Genomic DNA, 18,584 nt, shown 5'->3' with positions numbered 1-18,584 from the left:
TACCAGCCACAGGGTTTTATCCTCATTATCCTCATTTGAATCATGGATGCCTTGGGGAGTCTGGGGAAGCCTATGGTCCTCTTAGGAGAATTATTTTTTAAATAAAGGAAATAAAATATGTTTAATATGATTGAACATGTGTAGCCTATATCAGATTGCTTGCCGTCTTGGGGAGTAGGAAGGAGAGGGAGAAAAAAATTTGGAACTCAAAATCTTATAGAAGTGAATGTTGAAAACTATCTTTTACATGTAATTAGAAAAAATAAAATATTATTAAGTGGGGAAAAAATGTAGAAAATGGTAAATTTGAATTAGAGGTTAGTGAAAGTAACAATGGCATTTTTTCCCATCCAAAGTTACAGACTCCCTAAAATCTATCTGCGTACTCCTTTGTGGAGCTAAGTTAAGAGCCTGAGATTTGTCCAAGTCTATTATTTGGCCCAGAGAATAGGTGACTTGCCCAAGATCACACAGAGAGTTTAGGGGCAGGTCAGCAGCCTCTTAAACTCTACTGATCTCTGGGCAGTGAGGTACAGGAGCCACTAGGTGGCAGCAGGAAGCAATAATTTGCAGAGATGTTGGCTGTTTATGTATTTGACTCTGAAACCAAGACATTTCTTTCAGTGATGGTGGAGAAAAGAATCTTCTTCTCCTGCCTCTTGTTTAGGTGGAATCTCCCCACGATGGACAAGAGGCTGGTGAGGACCAGAGTGAAAATGGCGGTGATGTAGCCCCAACCCAGGTGGCATCGACCAGCACTGTACACGGTGGAAGGACCGCAGGCATCTTGAGCCATCTGGGAGTCCAGACTGAATGGGAAAAGCAATAGGCCCAGGAGAGTGGTGATGACTGGAGGAAGACAAGAGGAGAAAGGCATCTTTACTGGGTTGCTAAGTGTTGTGCTAAGCACCATTAGATCGTAAGGTCCTTGAGGGCAAGCACTGTCTTTTGCCTGAATGTCCAGGGCTTAGCACATTGTGCTGCAGAAATATTGGTTGATCCAAATACAGAAACAAAGCAGGCTCTTTCCTTTAGGGAGCTTAGATACTAATGGGCCGGCTCTATGACTCTGCTAGTTTCTGATGGGCCTATGAAAAGTAGAGTTGAGTAATCATCTGGTCCAATGTTATCATTTTACAGATGGGCAAACTGAGACTCAGAAAGGCGTGACTTCTCCAAGTAAAAATAGAAGCATATGGTCATAGAACTAGGACTGGAAATGACCCTAGAAGCCACGAAGCCCAATGTTCTCATTTGACAGATGAAGAAAGTGAGGCAGTGGGGGAGGGAGGAAGGATATGAAGTTATTCTCCCAAAGTCACTCAGGGAGTAATAGGAAAGCTGGGATTTGAACACAGGTCATCTGACTTCCAAATCCAGAGCTGTTTCTGCCAGATTGTGGGAAGGTCAGTTTTTTTATCTGACTGTATCAGTTTAGAAACAGGAACCTGCTCAGTCAGAAATGCGGTTGTGAGTACTTAAGGGACTCACCCGATGTTGCTTGTATGTACTGTGTTGGGATGCGCCCTTTCACAGGGCAGAAGTCCTCAGGGAGGATGGTCCAGGAGAGGAGGAGCAGGGCCCAAAAGGCCAGCAGGAGCCAGCCTCCAAGAAGCAGAGCAGCTGAAGCCTAGAGGAGAGAAAGAGGAGGGTGGATACCCCAGAAACCACAAAAGCATCATTTTCAATTCAGCCACTAGGGAACTTCCCTTCACACCATGTCTTGGAAGAAGAGACCCAAGTCAGGTTATCTCCTCCCTGGCACTCATTTGTTTTTGTTGTAAAATGAAGATCTCTTCAAACTGTAACATTCTATGTGGGAGGAAAAGAACCCCATTGTTCAGTTCCCCTTCCCCATAAGCTAGTTGTAATATGAACAGGCAGACAGTGTTGGTATTATTTTTATAAAGATCACTGGATTGAGGGTCAAGAGACCTGGGTTCATCTCTCAACCTGGTCACTTGCTGTGTGACTTTAAGCTACTTGCTTCCCCTCTCTTGGCTTTAGTTTTCCCATCAGTAAAATGAAGGATTTGTATACCTGTGTGACCTTTGGCTAATTACACATTCTGTGGGCCTCATGTTTCCCTATCAGTAAAATGAAGGATTTAGAATACCTGTGTGACCTTTGGCAAATCACACACTCTCAGGGTTTCAACTTGCTCATCTGTAAAGTGAGCAGTGGAACTAGATCTCTTACAGTTCAAAATCTGAGGACCCCAAATTATCTCAGAACTCCTTTGGCCTCCTGAATCACCTCCCAGATTCCTTATCTGCAAAATGGGAGTCAATCAATCGGCAGGCATTTATTAAGCACCTATGGTGTACCAGGTGGTGAGGATACAGAGTCTACTCTCAAGAAGAATATTCTTCCACGGGAGAAACTTTTCAAGACCTCCTTCTCAGAGTGGCTATGAGCCAAGTGCTCTGGGAACTGAAAATATGGGTTAAATTTTGGGTTATAACCTTGTGCCTCTAGAAGGTCCCTCTTAAACTGTCTACCTGTTACTGAGGACTGATCAAAGGCATGTGTGTGTTCGTCCTTCATTGCCGAAGAAGACCATGCCATCAGAGAAATAATAACATGACTTGCCCTTGACTTTGTTTTGAGTGAGAGAGGGCTGTGCAGGTCACCAGCCTCACTTCTCCTCCAGAGCCATCTGAATCCAGCAACTAGATGTTCATCCGGATGACTGGAGATGACCCAGGATGAGGCAATTGGGGTTAAGTGACTTGCCCAAGGTCACACAGCTAGTGAGTGCCAAGTGTCTGAGGTGAGATTTGAACTCAGGTCCTCCTGACTCCTGCACTGGTGCTCCATCCACTGCACCACCTAGCTGCCCCTGAGGGCTGATACTGCTGAAGTCAGATCATTGGTCAGTCTCTTGGGGAAAAGGCCCTGCCTCTCATCACCTTAGACTTTTTTTTCCTTTTCACTTCTGTTTTCCTATTGCTCAGCAGACTGCCAGCACATAATCAGTCCTTAGTAAAAGTGTGTCGATTGCCTGAGGAACCATTTCTTAAGCCTCTAGAGGCAGCTAAATGACAAAGAGTGGGTGGAGTGGTGGGCCTGGAGTCAGGAAGTCTCCAGTTCAAATGTGACTTCTGGAAATCACTAGTCTGCACTAGTAGGTGACCCTGGGCAAGTCACTTAACCTCCCTCTGCTTCAGTGTCCTCACCTGTAAAATGGGAATCATAATAACACCCACCTCCCAGGGAGGATCAAATGATGCATTTGTAAAGTTCTTAGCACATAGTAGGTGATTATTAAATACTCCTTTCCTTATCTCCCTCCCTCCCTCCTTTCCTCCCTCCTTCCTTCCCTCCCCTCTGGAGGACAGCCACTGAGTTTGCCCTAAATGATCACTACCTTCCAGGCCAGGTCAGGCATGTCCTCCAGGGTCCTATAAGCCACGCAAGTCTGGTTCCAGTCATTACCCTCAGGCCAGGAGCACGAGGCAAAGAGTCCAAAAGAATAAAGATCACTTTGGAACCAGGCAGGGGAGATTAGGCCCAAGGCAGATATGAAGACCAAGGAGAGAGTCAGGGCTGAGCCCACACTGTCCCCACTGTCCCTCATGTGGAGTTCCAGGAAACAGGCCTCAACACCTGCTGCGTACATGAGACGTGGAGAGGGCTTCTCTCTGATAAATTTGGTCTTTTATTTTGGACTCTGTCATGGCTCATCTCTGGACCTCAAGGTCATCTGAAAAACAGAAAGGCTCAGGGAGATTTCTAAAGACGTTAGTGGTTTTAGCATTGGTTTCCAACGTTCCAACGGTTCTGACTTTCCCTGTTCTAAGGCCCTCCCAGGCCTGACATCCCTTGTTCCTCACTCTGATCTGCCCCTCTGTTCCACGTTTCCTCCCCAGTGTTATCTGGTGATGAGCTGCTTCTAAACTTAGCCAGGCTGGTCCTCGTTGGACAAACGCAATCCTCACCCAGCCCACTCTCTATGTCTTCCCAGTTTAGAAGAACCTGCTCAATTCTGTGCTCTGCAGGTGTGGGCTTAGAGAACTTAAAGACAGAGCCATATGACATGATGAAGAGGCAGTGCTGGAGGTAAGATCACGCACACACATAATTGACTAATCAATCAACAAGCATCTACTATTTGCTAGGTCCATTTCAGTGCCCTTAAAATGAAACCAGTCTGAACTTCTGTAAGCCCACATACACACAGCCCTGTCTCCATGTTATTTAAGAATTTGTCTTCTTTCCTGCTTTAAAAAATGCTGTGGTTGAACTAGGTCATAGAGATTTATAGCAGGAAGATACCTTAGAAACCATCTGGTCCGAGGGTTCTTACCTGGGGTCCATGGACCCTCGATGGGGGCGAGGGGGATTTTAGGGGATCTCTGCCAGATGGCACAGTGGATAGAGCATAAGGTCTAGAATGAGAAGGACCTGAGTTCCAACCTGGTCTCAGACACTTTCTAGTTGTGTGACCCTGAGCAAGTCACTTAACAGCTTTTGGCCTCAGTTTCCTGATCTGTAAAACCAGATTGATAATAGCACCTAATTTTTAGGGTTACAGTGAGGATAAAAAAAATAGATGTAAAGTTTAAAATGCTACATAATTGCTAGTTACTATTATTATTTCAGACCCACATAATTTTTCATTCTTCCCTTAGGTACAGTCCCCCCAAAGAAATAGCTAGAGTTATAGAAGGAGCAAAATACCACCTCTGCCATTTACCAGCTATTTAATCTTGACCGATTTAATTCCCTTCTCTTGCACTCAGTTTCCCTATCTGCAAAATATGGGGGTTGGATTTGATAAACCCTAAGGAAATTCCATAATTTTATGAGCTCCCCATGCAGCAGTCCAAGAAAGTGTAGAGTTGAACTGGAGTTACCTTAGAGGATGCCATGTTGGTGTCGATTTCTCTGTTCAATTTCCAGGTAATATCCTGCAAGGAGAAAGCTAGACACTCATCCTAGTCCCTGTGGCCCTGTATTTGGGAAGGCATGCTTTGTCCTTCCTGTTCTAAAGAGCAGAATTTCACCCAACCAAAGGTGCCTCTAATCTTATCATCCTCATGACATGAGGGTGGAGGCAGACCTGGTCACAGGTGAGGTGATTCTTAAAGGGCCAACCCAAAAGAAGGCTTTCAATCAACCCAATGGCCTTGTCTCTTTCATGGGGTCATAGATTAAAGTTGAAAGGGACCTTCCAGGTCATTTGGTCTGGAGGAGTCAAGTACCCAGTCTATGATGCTACTGAGTGTGACCCAAACCAGATCAAAGCAGAGTTCCTTTTTTATTTTAATGTCTTCATGTAGTAGTAAAATATGTATATTAAATATATCATAATTATATTATATAAAAATCATATGTACATATATGAAAATATATACAATACAGTGCATATATATGTATGTATATACAATTATATATAAACATACCTATACATACACACTATCCAGAGTGTGTATATGTATTTACATATGTATATATGTGTGTATATGTATATCGAGGTATTTGTGTATCTATATATATATATATATACATATATATGTCTGTGTATAGCTGTAGATGTAGATAGAGACCGAGACAAAGTGTGTGTGTGTGTATGTGTGTGTGTGTGTGTGTGTGCGTGTGTCCAAGTCAATATGTAGCCTTGAAGGCTGCTAGGTGGCACCATAGTGCATAGAGTGCTGAGCCTGGAGTCAGGAAGGTTCATCTCCCTGAGTTCAAATTTGGCCACAGTCACCTAGCTGTGTGATTCTGGGCAAGTCACTTCACTCTGCCTCAGTTTTCTCATCTGTAAAATGAGTTTGAGAAGGAAATGGAAACTACCCCAGGGTCACGAAGAGTTGGACACAACTGAACAGCAACACGAATCCTTAGATATGATCCAATGGTCCTCATTGTCCCTTGAGTTTATCACCAATGATCTAGTCTAACCCCTCTCTTTCTACTGGAAGACTGAGGAGCCAGAGATTATGACCAAGTACCAAATGAAGTTAGTGATGATGGAGCCTATAGTGATACTGCAGAACCTTCCCCCAAGCCTAGCCCAGTCTAGAGAAGCTTTGGATGTTGAGTCTAGAAAAGAACTTTCACAGGCAAGAGGGACTGGACTAGTTGTGTCTGGCCCTCCAGGCCAAATGAGTGGCAGCTGCAAAGGATGCAGATTTCAGCCCAATGTTAGGAAGACCATAGTTGGAGCGATCCCAGCGTGAATGGCCCTTGGGTCTCCTGCTCATCTGAAGTCTGTTCAGGTGACTGCCCACTGGGGATGTTCTACAGGACACGGTCTTGTCTTATTCGGTGTCTGAGGTTCCTTCCGCCTCCAAGATTTGGGGTTCTCTGAATGAGCACAGTTATTTAAATGATCTCAGAATCTCAGATCAGCAGAAATAACCACTTCTAATAAAAACCTTGGAAATGAAGGAGGCGGTGCAGTATGGTAGAAAGAGCTCTATCTCTAGAGTTAGAAGACCTGGCTTCAAGTGTTGGCCAAGTCTCAGCCTTCTGAGCCTTCAGGCTGCCATCTGTGAAATGGGAATGGGGGTGATAATCCTTGTATAACCTATCTCACAAGGTTATGAGGAAAGGTTTTGTGAAATCTTCACGTGGCAGCTATCTAGTCCAGTGCATAGAATGCTAGTCCTAGACTCAGGAAGACCTAAATTCAAATCCTACTACAGATACGTAGGAGCTGTATGACCCTGGGCAAGTCACTTAACCTCTAAATTTCAGTTTCCTCAACTGTAAAATGGAAATGATAATAACACCTCACAGGGGTGTGAGAATCAAGTGAGCCACAATATATAAAGCACTTTGCTGGTATAGTAAGGGGTGTCTGGTGTGTGACTCACAGCAAGGCAAGAATAGCCATGTCTAGCATCTCCCCCATCTCCCTCTTATCTCTAAGGGAGATTTTGATTCCTACTAGAGGAGAGGGAGCAGGAGGCTAGGACCAGGCATGGCCACCATTCTGCTCTCCTAGTACCTAGCTACAATTCTGTCTTTTCTATTAAGAATTACTAGTATAGACAATGTAATTATCAGGTCAACTGTCCTTTAATGGAGAAGAAGGGCCCCAAGATTAATATCCGAGGCTTGAATTCAGTCCCACCAAATAGTAATTCTACAATGGACACACACACACACACACACACACACACACACACACACACACACACACACACACACACACACACCCCAAATAGCAAAGCTACTCATTTGTGCAGGTTGATAGCAAACCAGAAATCAGAAAAACATACATATGGGAATATATAAGCAGACATTACAAACTGAAGGATCTTTTTCATTACAGAGAGAGAGAGAGAGAGAGAGAGAGAGAGAGAGAGAGAGAGAGAGAGAAGGAGGAGGAGGAGGAGGAGGAAGAGGGGGAGGAGGAAGAGGACCTAGGTCTCATGAAGGGGACTATTTCCTGAAGTGTTGCAAGCTGGCAACTGGGACATGACAAAGTCTTCCAGCTCTTCCCATTGTGGTTTCTTCTCAGAGACTTTCTCTCCCTTCAGAAGCCTAAGGAGAGGTTGACTTCCCTCTCCAAACTGGAAGTTAGAAGAACCTAAAGAGATTTAGGTTCTTTTCTCTCCCACTCTCGCCGACTCCACCCGCCCCTCACACAGGCAAGAAGCGCTGAGTAATCAGTCTCAACCAGTGAGGACAGTCTCATGCAATTGGTCCTTGCAATCAAAGGCTACTCGTATGTTTATTATTATCATCTTAAATCAATATAGAACTATCAATGATTGTTAAGTCAATTTACAAGTGTCTATTATGTGCCTACTATGTGCCAGGCATCGTGTCGGGAACGCAAAGACAAAATGAAGTGGTTCTGGCTCTTGAAGGGCTTACTTTCTATAGGATATGGGAACATATATAAGTAAATATAAACCCCATTCAAAATAAATCACAGAAACTGAGAGCAGAAAGGGGCCCTTAGCAGCCATCCAGTCCAGCCTGTACATTAAAGGAATCTCCTCTATTTCCTTTTCTCTAAAATGAAGTGCACATAATCATGTCCCTTCTAACCCTGGTTTTCAGTGACGAAGCACATTACAGTTGATGCAGCATTAGTCTTGGAATCAAGAAGACTTGGGCTCCAACCCAGCCTTTAGCACTTAGTAGCTGGGTCACCACGGTCAAATCTATCCTTTACTCTTTGCTGCCTCAATTTACTCATTCATAAAAAGGGGATAATAATGCCATAGGACCTGCCCCACTGGGTCATCTTGATGACTAAAAGAGATGATAAGTTAAGTACTTCACCAGCCTTAAGGAGCAAGAGGAGTGCCAGCTGTTCTCAACACACCAGCCTGACTCACTAGGATGCAGCAGCTTCATAGTTACTGGCACCTTACCATTTGGTGATTTGCAGATGCTTGAGCAGGAAGGATGACATCACAGCCAAAACAGGCATCATTTCACCCGCATGGTCCATCTTTTTTGCCATTCTTTTAATTGGCGAGAATTTCTCCTAGAGCTCATGGACTGGGATTGGATGTGTACCAGTGCTTTGGACAGGATGTGCCAAATCTAGTCTGTGTTCCCCAGGGAACTCTCACTCTTGCAAAGGAGACACCTTAAATAAACAGTAGAATGCTTAGGACAGCTAGATGGCTCTATAGTGCACAGAGCACTGGGTCTGGAGTTAAGAAGACTCATCTTTCTGAGTTCAAATCTGACCTCAGACACCTACTAGCTGTGTGACCCTGGGCAATTTGCTTAACCCTGTGTGTTTCAGTTTCCTCATCTGTAAAATGAGCTGGAGAAGGAAACAGCAAAACCCACTCCAGTATCTCTGCCAAGAAAATAGGGTCATGGAGAGTCACACATACCTGATAAGACTCAACCATCTCATCTATAAATAACTTCCAACCTCCCAGCGTTGTTGTGAAGATCAAACAAGTTAATTTTTTGTAAAGCGCTTTGTTTGCACACCATAAAGCCCTAAGCTATGACAAGCCAGATATTTGGTGAGGTTGCTGCTTTATCATCAATGAATACACACTTGACGTGCCTAGACCATGGAGAATATCACAGTGCAATTCGGGAAATGGCAGCTTGCCTTGGCTTTTCTCTCTGGTTCTTGTGGGATTTGGGTGAAGAGGGTGGGGAAACAGAAAGGGGTAAATATGGTGGGGAGAAAAGGGAGGATGACCCGGTTGGGCGGCAGCATTTTCTCTGACTGGTCAAATAAAATGTAAATGTAATATAATATAATTAAAATGTAAGTTCCTTAAGGGAAAGGATGGATGTCATTTTGTATGGGTATTTTCAATGCTTGTTTAATTAATTCTTGTTAATTGGTCAGCAGTTCAGCTGGGTTCTGTTGCTATCAAAGGCAATTCACATACTCATTCAGTGAGCATGTATTAAGCTCCTACTATGTGGTAGGCCCTGTACAGGCCATGGAGTATAGAAAAAGGACCCAGTGAGTTTCACTCTTTATCAAAGGCTCAGAAAGTACTCCTAACTCCCTCATAAATGCATATCCTTGGTCATAGAGGCCTTTGCTTGAAAACCATCAGGGAGGAAGAACTCACTGGTTCCCCAGACATGCCATCTCACTTTGGGATAACTCTCTCCCCGTTTTTTTCCTCTTACCTGCCTGCCCCCTTGCCTCAGACCCTCATCAACTCTTGCCTGGAACTGCAAAGGCCTTCCAGTTGTTCTTGCTAACTTAAGTGTCTCCCCTTTCTAATGTGTCCTTCACATTTCTGTCAGTTTTTGGGGTTTTTTTTGAGATAATTGGAGTTAAGTCACTTGCCCAGGATCACACAGTAAATGTCTGAGAGTCAATATAAATCCAGGTCCTCAGGTCCTTCTGACTCCAGGGATGGTGCTCTAATCCACTGTACCACCAAAAATGCGTATGCCTCATTCTGCTCTGAGTCCACCACCCTATCGGTTAGGATAGGTACGATAGTTCTTTGTCAGCCCTTAGGAATCATGCTTGGTGCTGGCATTGATTTCAGAGTTCTTAAGACATTCTGAGCAGCTTGTCTTTATGTTGTCCCAAAGCCCACTGGTGGAGGCTTTATTGGTGGAGATCCATGCTTAATACTGCATGAGTTGGTGAGAGATCTTTTTAAAGCCTGACCATGATATTCTATGGCTGAATAAAGTCCAGTGACTTCCTACCTTTTGGATCACATACAAACGCTGCTGTCTTTTAAAGCTTGGCTCCAATTCACCTTTCCAATGTAATTATACCTTACCCTCTTTTGTACATTCTTTGGCCAGTGAAGAGCGAGGTACTGGGAACGTGATATCTCTGCTGGGCCAGGCTGGGCATGGATCTGCTGCTTGGTCATACTCTGTCACTGTCTCTTGGCTCAGCTGTAATCTTTGACTGGGATACTGCTAGGCTTTTTCAGAAAGAGCCAGAATTCTTTCCCTAAGACAAGTGAAAACCTTTCCCAGGTCTGCTCTTTCGTACGCTTGGGTCTGGGGGCTACCATCTCCTGAAAAGCTTGACCCAAGCTCCCCTACTCACTTGACAGAAAGTTGGGTTTTGGAAAGCCATGTTCTTGGGTGTTATTCTCAGCCTGTGTGTCTCCCGAGACAAGCGTATGTCTCCCGAGACAAGCGTATGTCTCCAATGGCCGAGTGATCCTGCTGAAACAACACTGGTGATTGCTAATGATAAATTGTTCATTGGTTGGCAGGCACACTGTAGTTTGTACAGGTAATACACTCCACCAGAGAGTCAGGAGCATCCTCAAAAGCTTGGTTCTTCCTCCATGACCAGCTCTCTTCTCCTCTGCCTTTTTAGGATGTCTCCTCATTTTTAAACCTAAACTCTCCAGGGAATTGAATGGGTCAAGAAATGCCGCCCCCCCCCTCCCCCCCCCCCCCCCCCCCCCCCGGCTACCCAAGGAGCTGGTCCATTATCTCCATTACTCCTCAACTGAATTTCCAGACCTTTCATATGTAAATGGACCTCTGAAGGACTCCTTCTCTTCCTAGAGAAAAATGGGTGGCTCTAAATCTGATGGCATATTGGGGGACTTAATTGATCAGGGATACCCTGATAACCTTTCTCTCTGCTCAAAGCTCTTCACAAAGCTCCAAGAGTTATAGGATGACAGCTGTCACATTCTGTTGCAGATGGGAAAATTAAGATCCAGAGACATTCCCTGAATTGTTAAGAATCATACAAATGGTAGATGGCAAGAGCAGAAAACTTGGAAACCAGATCCCTTTCAGGATCTAAACTCATTGTGCTTTCAACCCCACCCTTACCAATTCTCTAGATTCCAAATGCCTGGGATCAGAACATGGATGTTCCCAATTCTGGTCTGATGTGTTCTTTTCACTCCCATTCAACTCCTTGTGTTTCTTCAAGTCTGGTGGTATCCATGACTCTCCTGTGAATAATCCTTGGAAGAAGCCCCTTCCAGCCCCTTCTCCCCTACCCTGAGGACAAGCATCCTGGGCCTCTCTCCTTTATTTTCAAACTAATGAAGAATTTTTTACCCCTACTGTACTTTCAGATCCCCAGGGCCCAGTTGCTGCTTTCAGAAACCAAGCCCTGTGACCTTGAATTTCTTCTTGACTTGAATTTCTACTTGCCTTTAAAGGTCACATTTGGGTTGGGAGAACTGAACCTGCTCCCTGATAAGCCAGTGCTAGACTCATGTGTGTCCTTGCTTGCCCCTTTAAATCAATAAGCCTCCCTGTCCAAGGGGCTCTTCTCAAAGACCTGCTGGTAAAAAGTGCATTGGCACAGCTGGGTTACAGCACCCTGGGGTAAAAAGTTTTCTGCTTTCTAAGCACAGAGTTGACTCTATCACTTCTCCTGCTGAACAACCTTTGATGGCTCATTATTGCCCCCCAGGATGGAATATAAACTGCTTAGGATAGCATGTAAGTCCCTCTGTAATGTGGCTGCAATATGACTTTCTTTTCTTTTTCAAAAGTCAAATTTTTTTGTGAATGGCATTTTACATTGAGTCCTTTGGAAAAGTTTTAGGTCCTTGCATTGTTACGAAGGGCTAAATCTATTACAAACCATCCTTGCACACTGTGTCTGTTACTGTCCATAATGTTCTCCTGGTTCTGCTCATTTCACTCAGCATCCGTTCATATTAAGTCTTTCTAGGTTTTTCTGAAGTCCTCCTCTTCATCATTTGTTATAGCACAATAGTATTCCATTACATTCATATATACCACACCTTGTTCAGCCATTCCCCAATGGATGGGCATCCCCTTGATTTTGAGTTCTTAGTCACCACAAAAAGAGCTGCTATAAATACTTTTGTACATGTGGATCCTAAAAGTTAATTTTTTAAGCAACCATTTATTTTGTCTCCCTTCTACCTATCCACATTCTACCCCCGCCCCCAAAAAGAACAAAACCATTATGACAAGTATGCATAGTCAAGCTCAACAAATTCCCATAATGGCTGAGTCCAAAAATGTGTCTGTGTCCTTTTTTTCCCTGAGTCCACCACCCAATCTGTTAGGATAGGTAAACTAGCTCTTCATCAGCCCTTTGAAATCATGCCTGGTGCTGGCATTGATCAGGGTTCTTAAGACATTCTGAACAGCTTGCCTTTACATTGTTGTGGACCCCTAGTGCCAAAGCCCATTGGTCTTGGACTCTTTCCCTATTGGTAGAGATGAATGCCTAGCCCTGCATGAGAGGGAGGGCTGAGTTGATGAGAGGCCCAACCTTCACTAATCCCCTTTGGAGACTCTTCAAGGAAGAGTCCCATTCTGGACTCTTCAGGCTCAGTCCCCCTTCCAAAATTTTTCAAGTGTCAAGTTGCTTTCAGGGCTTCTGGTTTTCAGCTTCCAGGAGGAAGATGGAAGAGGAAGACTATGGGAAGACATGAGAAAAGTCAGCTCTCTCTATTATGTCCCTGTTCTCAGATTGCTACGCTAAAGTCTTTGGGGAATTTCCCCTTGGATGAGATCAAGGACAATGTCTCTTGGCTGAGCTATGTCACTTCCATTGAGAACACTCCTTCAGCCTGAACTGTCTGCTGTAGATTCTCCTACGTATACCTTTTCTGATCCCAGTTATGCTATGATTCAGAAAAATGGTTTGTTTGGTTTTTTGCTACTACATGGGTTCATTGTGGAATTGGTATTTGGCTGGAAATGGTTCAAGCCTTGGATAAAGAGCTTAGGGTCTTCCTCCCAGAAATGACAAAGCACTCAGAAATTATATTATTCCCTAGGTAAACAATAGTTAAGGGAGCAGATAGATATAATTCTAGCCTGGTACTCAGTCCTTCTACTGAGGGCAGAATGGCCTTCTGCCCCAACTTCCTGTTTCCCCTCCAGCCATGAACCAAAGTCTCCCTTGGAGAAGTTTGGGAGGTAAAGAGGTTAGCGATGTCTATGCTGCTTTTCCCTGGAATCACATGGTGACAGCCTTTGAAATACGTGGGACCTCTGCCCACTCCTCTCTCTCTACTGTTGCTACTATTCTGTAAAGTGTTCTCCTGGTTCTGTTCTCCTCACTCTGCATTCATTTACACAAGTCCAACCTACTTTTCCAGGTTTACTTATCAATGCTATTTCATACATTTTACGTCTGAGACAAACTGGTCCACTAGCTAATTCATCTGGGTATCTCCAGTCTCTGAGTATTTACACAGGCTGTCTTTCCATTCTTGGAATGCATCCCTATTCATCTCTATCTTTTGGAACTCTTCTCCCCTTCAAAGGTCAGCTCAGGCACACCTCCTACATGAAGCCTTCCTGATCCCCAACTTGGAATTATTCTATCCATCCTCAAATATTCCTTTGTCTCTCCTCCCCACCACTTTTGTTGTTCAGTCATGACTACATTTGGGATTTTCTTGGCAGAGATACTGGAGTGGTTTGCCATTTCCTTCTGTAGCTCATTTTACAGATTGAGGAGACTGAGGCAAACAGGGTTAAGTGACTTTCCTAGGGTCACACAGCTAGTCAGTGTCTGAGCCTGGATTTGAACTCAGGTTTTCCTGACTCCAGGCTCAGAGCTCTATCCACTGCACCTCCTAGCTACATCACCACTCTCTACTTCATATATACTTGTCTGCTTATTTGCAGTTTTTTCCTCAGGAGAATATAAGTTCCTTGAAAGCAAGGATTGCTTCTTTCTTTCTTTCTCTTTCTTTATTTTTTTTCTCTTTCTTTCTTTCTTTCTCTTCCTCTCTCTTTCTTTCTTTTTTCCTCCCTCCCTTCCTTTCTTTTCTTCCTTCCTTCCTTTTGTAAACATATGTTCAAATTGTTGTGTGATCTCCATGATGTAGATCCCAGCCTATCATGTCACATGCCTGCTCATCCTATGTGACTCTTTGCTATATATTTTTGCCATTGGAGACACATCTAAAATGCTAGGGTTTTTCTGCCTCAGTTTCTCTTAATGTTGATAGGATATTAATGGAAGATGTGGGCTGTACCTTGGTTAGGTCACGTAACCAATCTATATTTTCTGTTCATTCATATTTTTAGACCTTTACTGTCTACATAATTCCTTGTGTGAAATTTTAAGACTACTCCCTCAGGTCAAATTCTCATTCAAGATTTGTGTCTATGTGGCCAAATTTCAGAGTTCCAAAGTCAAGGAGAAAATGCTGCAAGCAGCTAGAAAGAAACAATTCGAGTATTGTGGAAATATAATCAGGATAACACAGGATCTGGCAGCTTCAACATTAAGAGATTGAAGGGCTTGGAACAGGATATTCCAGAAGTCAAAGGAACTGGGATTAAAACTAAGAATCCCCTACCCAGCAAAACTGAGTATAATACTTCAGGGGGGAAAATGGTCTTTCAATGATATAGAGGACTTTCAAGCATTCATGTTGAAAAGACCAGAACTGTATAGAAAATTTGACTTTCAAACACAAGAATCAAGAGAAGCTTGAAAAGGTAAACAGGAAAGAAAATATTTATAACTCTTGAGACTTTTCTCAGTATTTGAGTAGGTGGAGGGATTGTACATACACACACACACACACACACACACACATACACACATATAGACAGAGACTACAGGCTGTGTTGAATCAGAAGAGATGATATCCACAAAAAGAACATATAAAATAAAAATTAAGGGGTGAGGGAGGAAAATATTGGAAGGAGAAAGGGAGAAGTGGAATGGGGCAGGCTATAACTCATAAAAGAGATAAAGAAAAATCTTGTTCAATAGAGGAGAAAAGGGAGAAGAGAAGAGGGGAAAAGTGAAGCTACTCTCTCCACATATGCCTTAAGGAAGGAATATCATGCTCACTAAATTTGGTATGAAAATGTATCTTATACTAGAGGAAAGTAGAGGAAGAGGTGACAAGTGGGGTGAGGGGAATGATAGAAGGGAGGGCAAATGGGAGAAGGGAGTAACTAGAAATAAACACTTTTAGGAAGGGACAAGGTCAAATGAGGGAATAAAAAAATAAGGGGGGATAGAATAGGAAAGAGAGCAACATAGTATTACACAACATGATTATTATGGAAGTCTTCTGCAAAACAGTATCTATTTAATCTGTATTGAATTGCTTGCCTTCTCAGTGGGGATTGGTAGGGAGAAAGGGAGGGAAAAAAGGTATAATTTAAAGTATTAGAAATGAATGTTGAGAATGATTATTGCATATAACTGGGAAATAAGAAACACAGGTAATGGGGTATAGAAATTTATCTTGCCCTACAAGAAAAGAGAGAAGATGGGGATAGTGGAAAGGTGGGCTGTGATAGAAGGGAGGGCTCATTGAGGGAAGGGGTAATCAGAATGCAAGGAATTAGGGGGTAGGAGGAGGGGAGAGATGGGGAGAAAAATTGGACATGTTACAAAGTGATGTAAAAGCAATTAGTATTAAAAAAATTGACTGAGTTAATTACTGAGACTAAATCAGAGACATCTTTAGATTGGGGAAATGAATTTTGGTCTAAATCTCCTAGAGGCAGGTAACTTCAGGTAAAATTTGGCATTGATGGAAAAGTTAAGGTTTTAATGGTAAATTTGATTTTAGGATTGTTATTTAAGCAGGAACTAGAACAAGTATGGAAAGGCATGTAAGCCACTTAAGACTTGCCACAAAAGATGCTCCTTAGCCAATGTGAAATTATAGTCATATCTGAAACCTGGTCATTGCAACTTTCTATTTTAAGATGCTATGGGACTATTAAGTGACTGTTCTTCTGAGTCTAACTCCAGGTATGGATAGCAAGAAAGGTGGTCTGAGCCTCCAATCCATGATACCAGTAGGCCTGTGAGATGCTGGTAGGAACTGCATAGGTGATCTCAAGGGAAGGGTGGGAGAGTGGCTGTTCAGCCTGGGCTGAGGTAGGATTCTCCTGACTCAATTTCCCCACTGACACCTGGCAGACTCTAAGCCTCACTGAATGCAAGTTGATAATCTCCTCTTGCCTGGAACTGACATGAAGTTGGGGAGATATTTTTTTCCCTGCAATGTCCCTACTCTTGGTGGCAATTTCCTATAGTCAAAAGGTTTGTAAGCTTAATACCAGATCAATTAAATTATAGATTGTTAGTAGGGGAACATCCGAGGTCAAGTCTAAAATTAAGCTATTAGGCTTAGGACTTTAGACCAACAACAATAAGTTAGGGTACTCTAATTCTTAGTAATAGTGTGGAGACAATTAAGTCAAGGGCTTATGAAGTTAGCATACACAGTTATTGTTTGTGTCTCATTTGGATAATGTTAAAAAAAATTCTTTTATGGTCTATATTTTAAATGCTTTAAAAGAAATACCACCTGACCAAAGGTTGGAATTGTTTTATGTGATATGAGCTGTGATAAATATGAAAAATAAATAGAAAGAAAAAAAAGAAATAAACTAGAGATTTAAGCCTTTTCCTAAAATGTTAAAAAAAAAAAAAAAGATTTGTGCTCAGAAGTACAAATGACTGTGATTCCCCTCAAAATTCCAGGGATACTCCTGAAGAACTGTGTTTTCTAACATTGTATCTCATGAGCCCCCAACAGTGTGCTCTCCATTATCAATCAGCTAGTTGAATCCATTATTTTTTTAAAAAAGGATTTACGTGAAGCAGATCATTTTCTTTTGTATTATGTTTTGATTTGTTTTATGATTTCTCCCATTTATTTTGATTCTTCTCTGCAAAATGACTAAGGTGAAAATGTATTTAATAGGAATGTGTGTGTAGAACCTATATAGAAACCTATATAAAACCTATACAAAACACCCTCAAGGAGGGAGTGGGGAGCTAGTGGGGAAAGGGGAAAGGGAGGGGAAAAATCTAAGCTATATAGAAGTGATTGTGGAACACTGAAAACAAATAAAATTGTTTTAAAAAATAAAAAAAGGATTTACTCACAAGGTATAGTAAGAACGTTTGGTACAAAATATTCCCCCCATACACACCTCAAACTAGGGGTACACTTTCTGCTCATACAGCAAGGTCTCTGAGTTGTTTCAACCTTAAAGTAAAAGATAGTGTGAAATGCATGTAGAAAACACCTGTGGAAAAGGTACTCATTGACTCCTAGACCTGGAAGTTCTTTTTTTCTTTGTTTCCCTTTTTTTTCCCTTTAGGTATAGCTCCTTACTGAATGATAAACCCAGCTTAGCCTAGAGGATCCATGCTTCTTTTGAGACCACAGTTGGCACTTTCTTACATTGTGAAGGGTCTCATTCCTTGAAACTGTTGCTACACGTGGATGACATTTCTTTCTGCATCTGTTGCTGTCTCCAGCCATAAACAGGATCTCTGAATCTCTCAGATTTAGCTGGTCATCCACTGCAAGACCAGGTTGCTAGGCTGTGGGTGGTTTTCTCTCTCCCCTGCCTGCTCAGGTCCTGGGGAAGGAGAAGAAACCAGCTGCTGCCCAGCTATTGTGCTGATTCCTCCCTGGGTTCAGCTGCTGCTGAGCTAATAATAATGATGATAGTTTGTGCTTATATAAAACTTTAAGGTTTACAAAGTGCTTCACGTATATTAGCTCATATGATCCTCACAACAATCCTAGGAGGTTGGTGTTGTCATTTTATTCTCATTTTATAGGTGAGGAAACTGAGGCAAACAGGGCTAAGTGACTTGCCCAGAGTCACACAACTAGTAAGTGTTTGAGGCAGAATGAGAACTCAGGTCTTCCTGACTCCAAGTCCTGTGCTCTATCCACTGCACCACCCTGCAGATGGGCGGTTCAGCTGCTATCTTGACATCTCTTGCCCTCAAGGTCACTTCCTGGGTAAAGCTCTTTCAAGGCTGCTGCTCAGCCCCCTCCTAACTTTCGGGCCTTTAGCTATCAGCTCTCCTAGACTGCGCTTCTGACTCTGGTGGGTTCTCTGATGAGAACTTTGAATACTGAGGTCTCATCATGTTTCTCTTTGGATACATCCACTTTGGGGCATTCATTTGTCTCATATCAGAAAAGAACGATCATAAAAGAAAGAAATGAACTCCTGGACAGTGGTGGCCAGGGAGAGAAATGTATCCAGGTACCCCTCCAAAAGCTAAAGCAGCTTTCCTAATAGGAAACCACCTAGGAGAAAAACCAACAAACCCAGCAATGGTTAAGTGACACCTTTTGTACATACATTCAATTCTACCTCAGCAACTACTGAGTCATCTGTTCTGATTCTGCAGACAAAGAGAAGACTTTTCAACTTTGTAATGTCAA

The 18,584-nt window shown here is 42.9% G+C and overlaps 3 protein-coding genes across 5 annotated transcripts in view; 1 reads left to right on the top strand and 2 right to left on the bottom strand.

Annotated features, from left to right (window-relative positions):
- LOC140499107 (uncharacterized) overlaps positions 1-18,584 on the top strand; it is a 392,730-nt gene that overhangs the window by 167,755 nt on the left and 206,391 nt on the right.
- The window catches only part of LOC140499108 (uncharacterized), a 264,366-nt gene that overhangs the window by 140,584 nt on the left and 105,198 nt on the right, over positions 1-18,584 (bottom strand). The window lies entirely within an intron of this gene.
- LOC140498059 (LHFPL tetraspan subfamily member 7 protein-like) lies at positions 219-5,012 on the bottom strand. Its single transcript, XM_072599384.1, has 4 exons — positions 4,860-5,012; positions 3,371-3,706; positions 1,492-1,630; positions 219-849 (listed from the first exon to the last, which is right to left on the bottom strand). Exons 2-4 carry the CDS (start codon positions 3,620-3,622, stop codon positions 587-589), a joined length of 654 nt encoding a protein of 217 aa, XP_072455485.1. The 5' UTR covers positions 3,623-3,706; positions 4,860-5,012; the 3' UTR covers positions 219-586.

This window comes from Notamacropus eugenii, chromosome 4, assembly GCF_028372415.1.
Source record: "Notamacropus eugenii isolate mMacEug1 chromosome 4, mMacEug1.pri_v2, whole genome shotgun sequence".
NCBI lineage: Eukaryota > Metazoa > Chordata > Mammalia > Diprotodontia > Macropodidae > Notamacropus > Notamacropus eugenii.
Note: the sequence above shows the minus strand (reverse complement) of the source record. Positions and strands in the feature narration are given on the sequence as shown.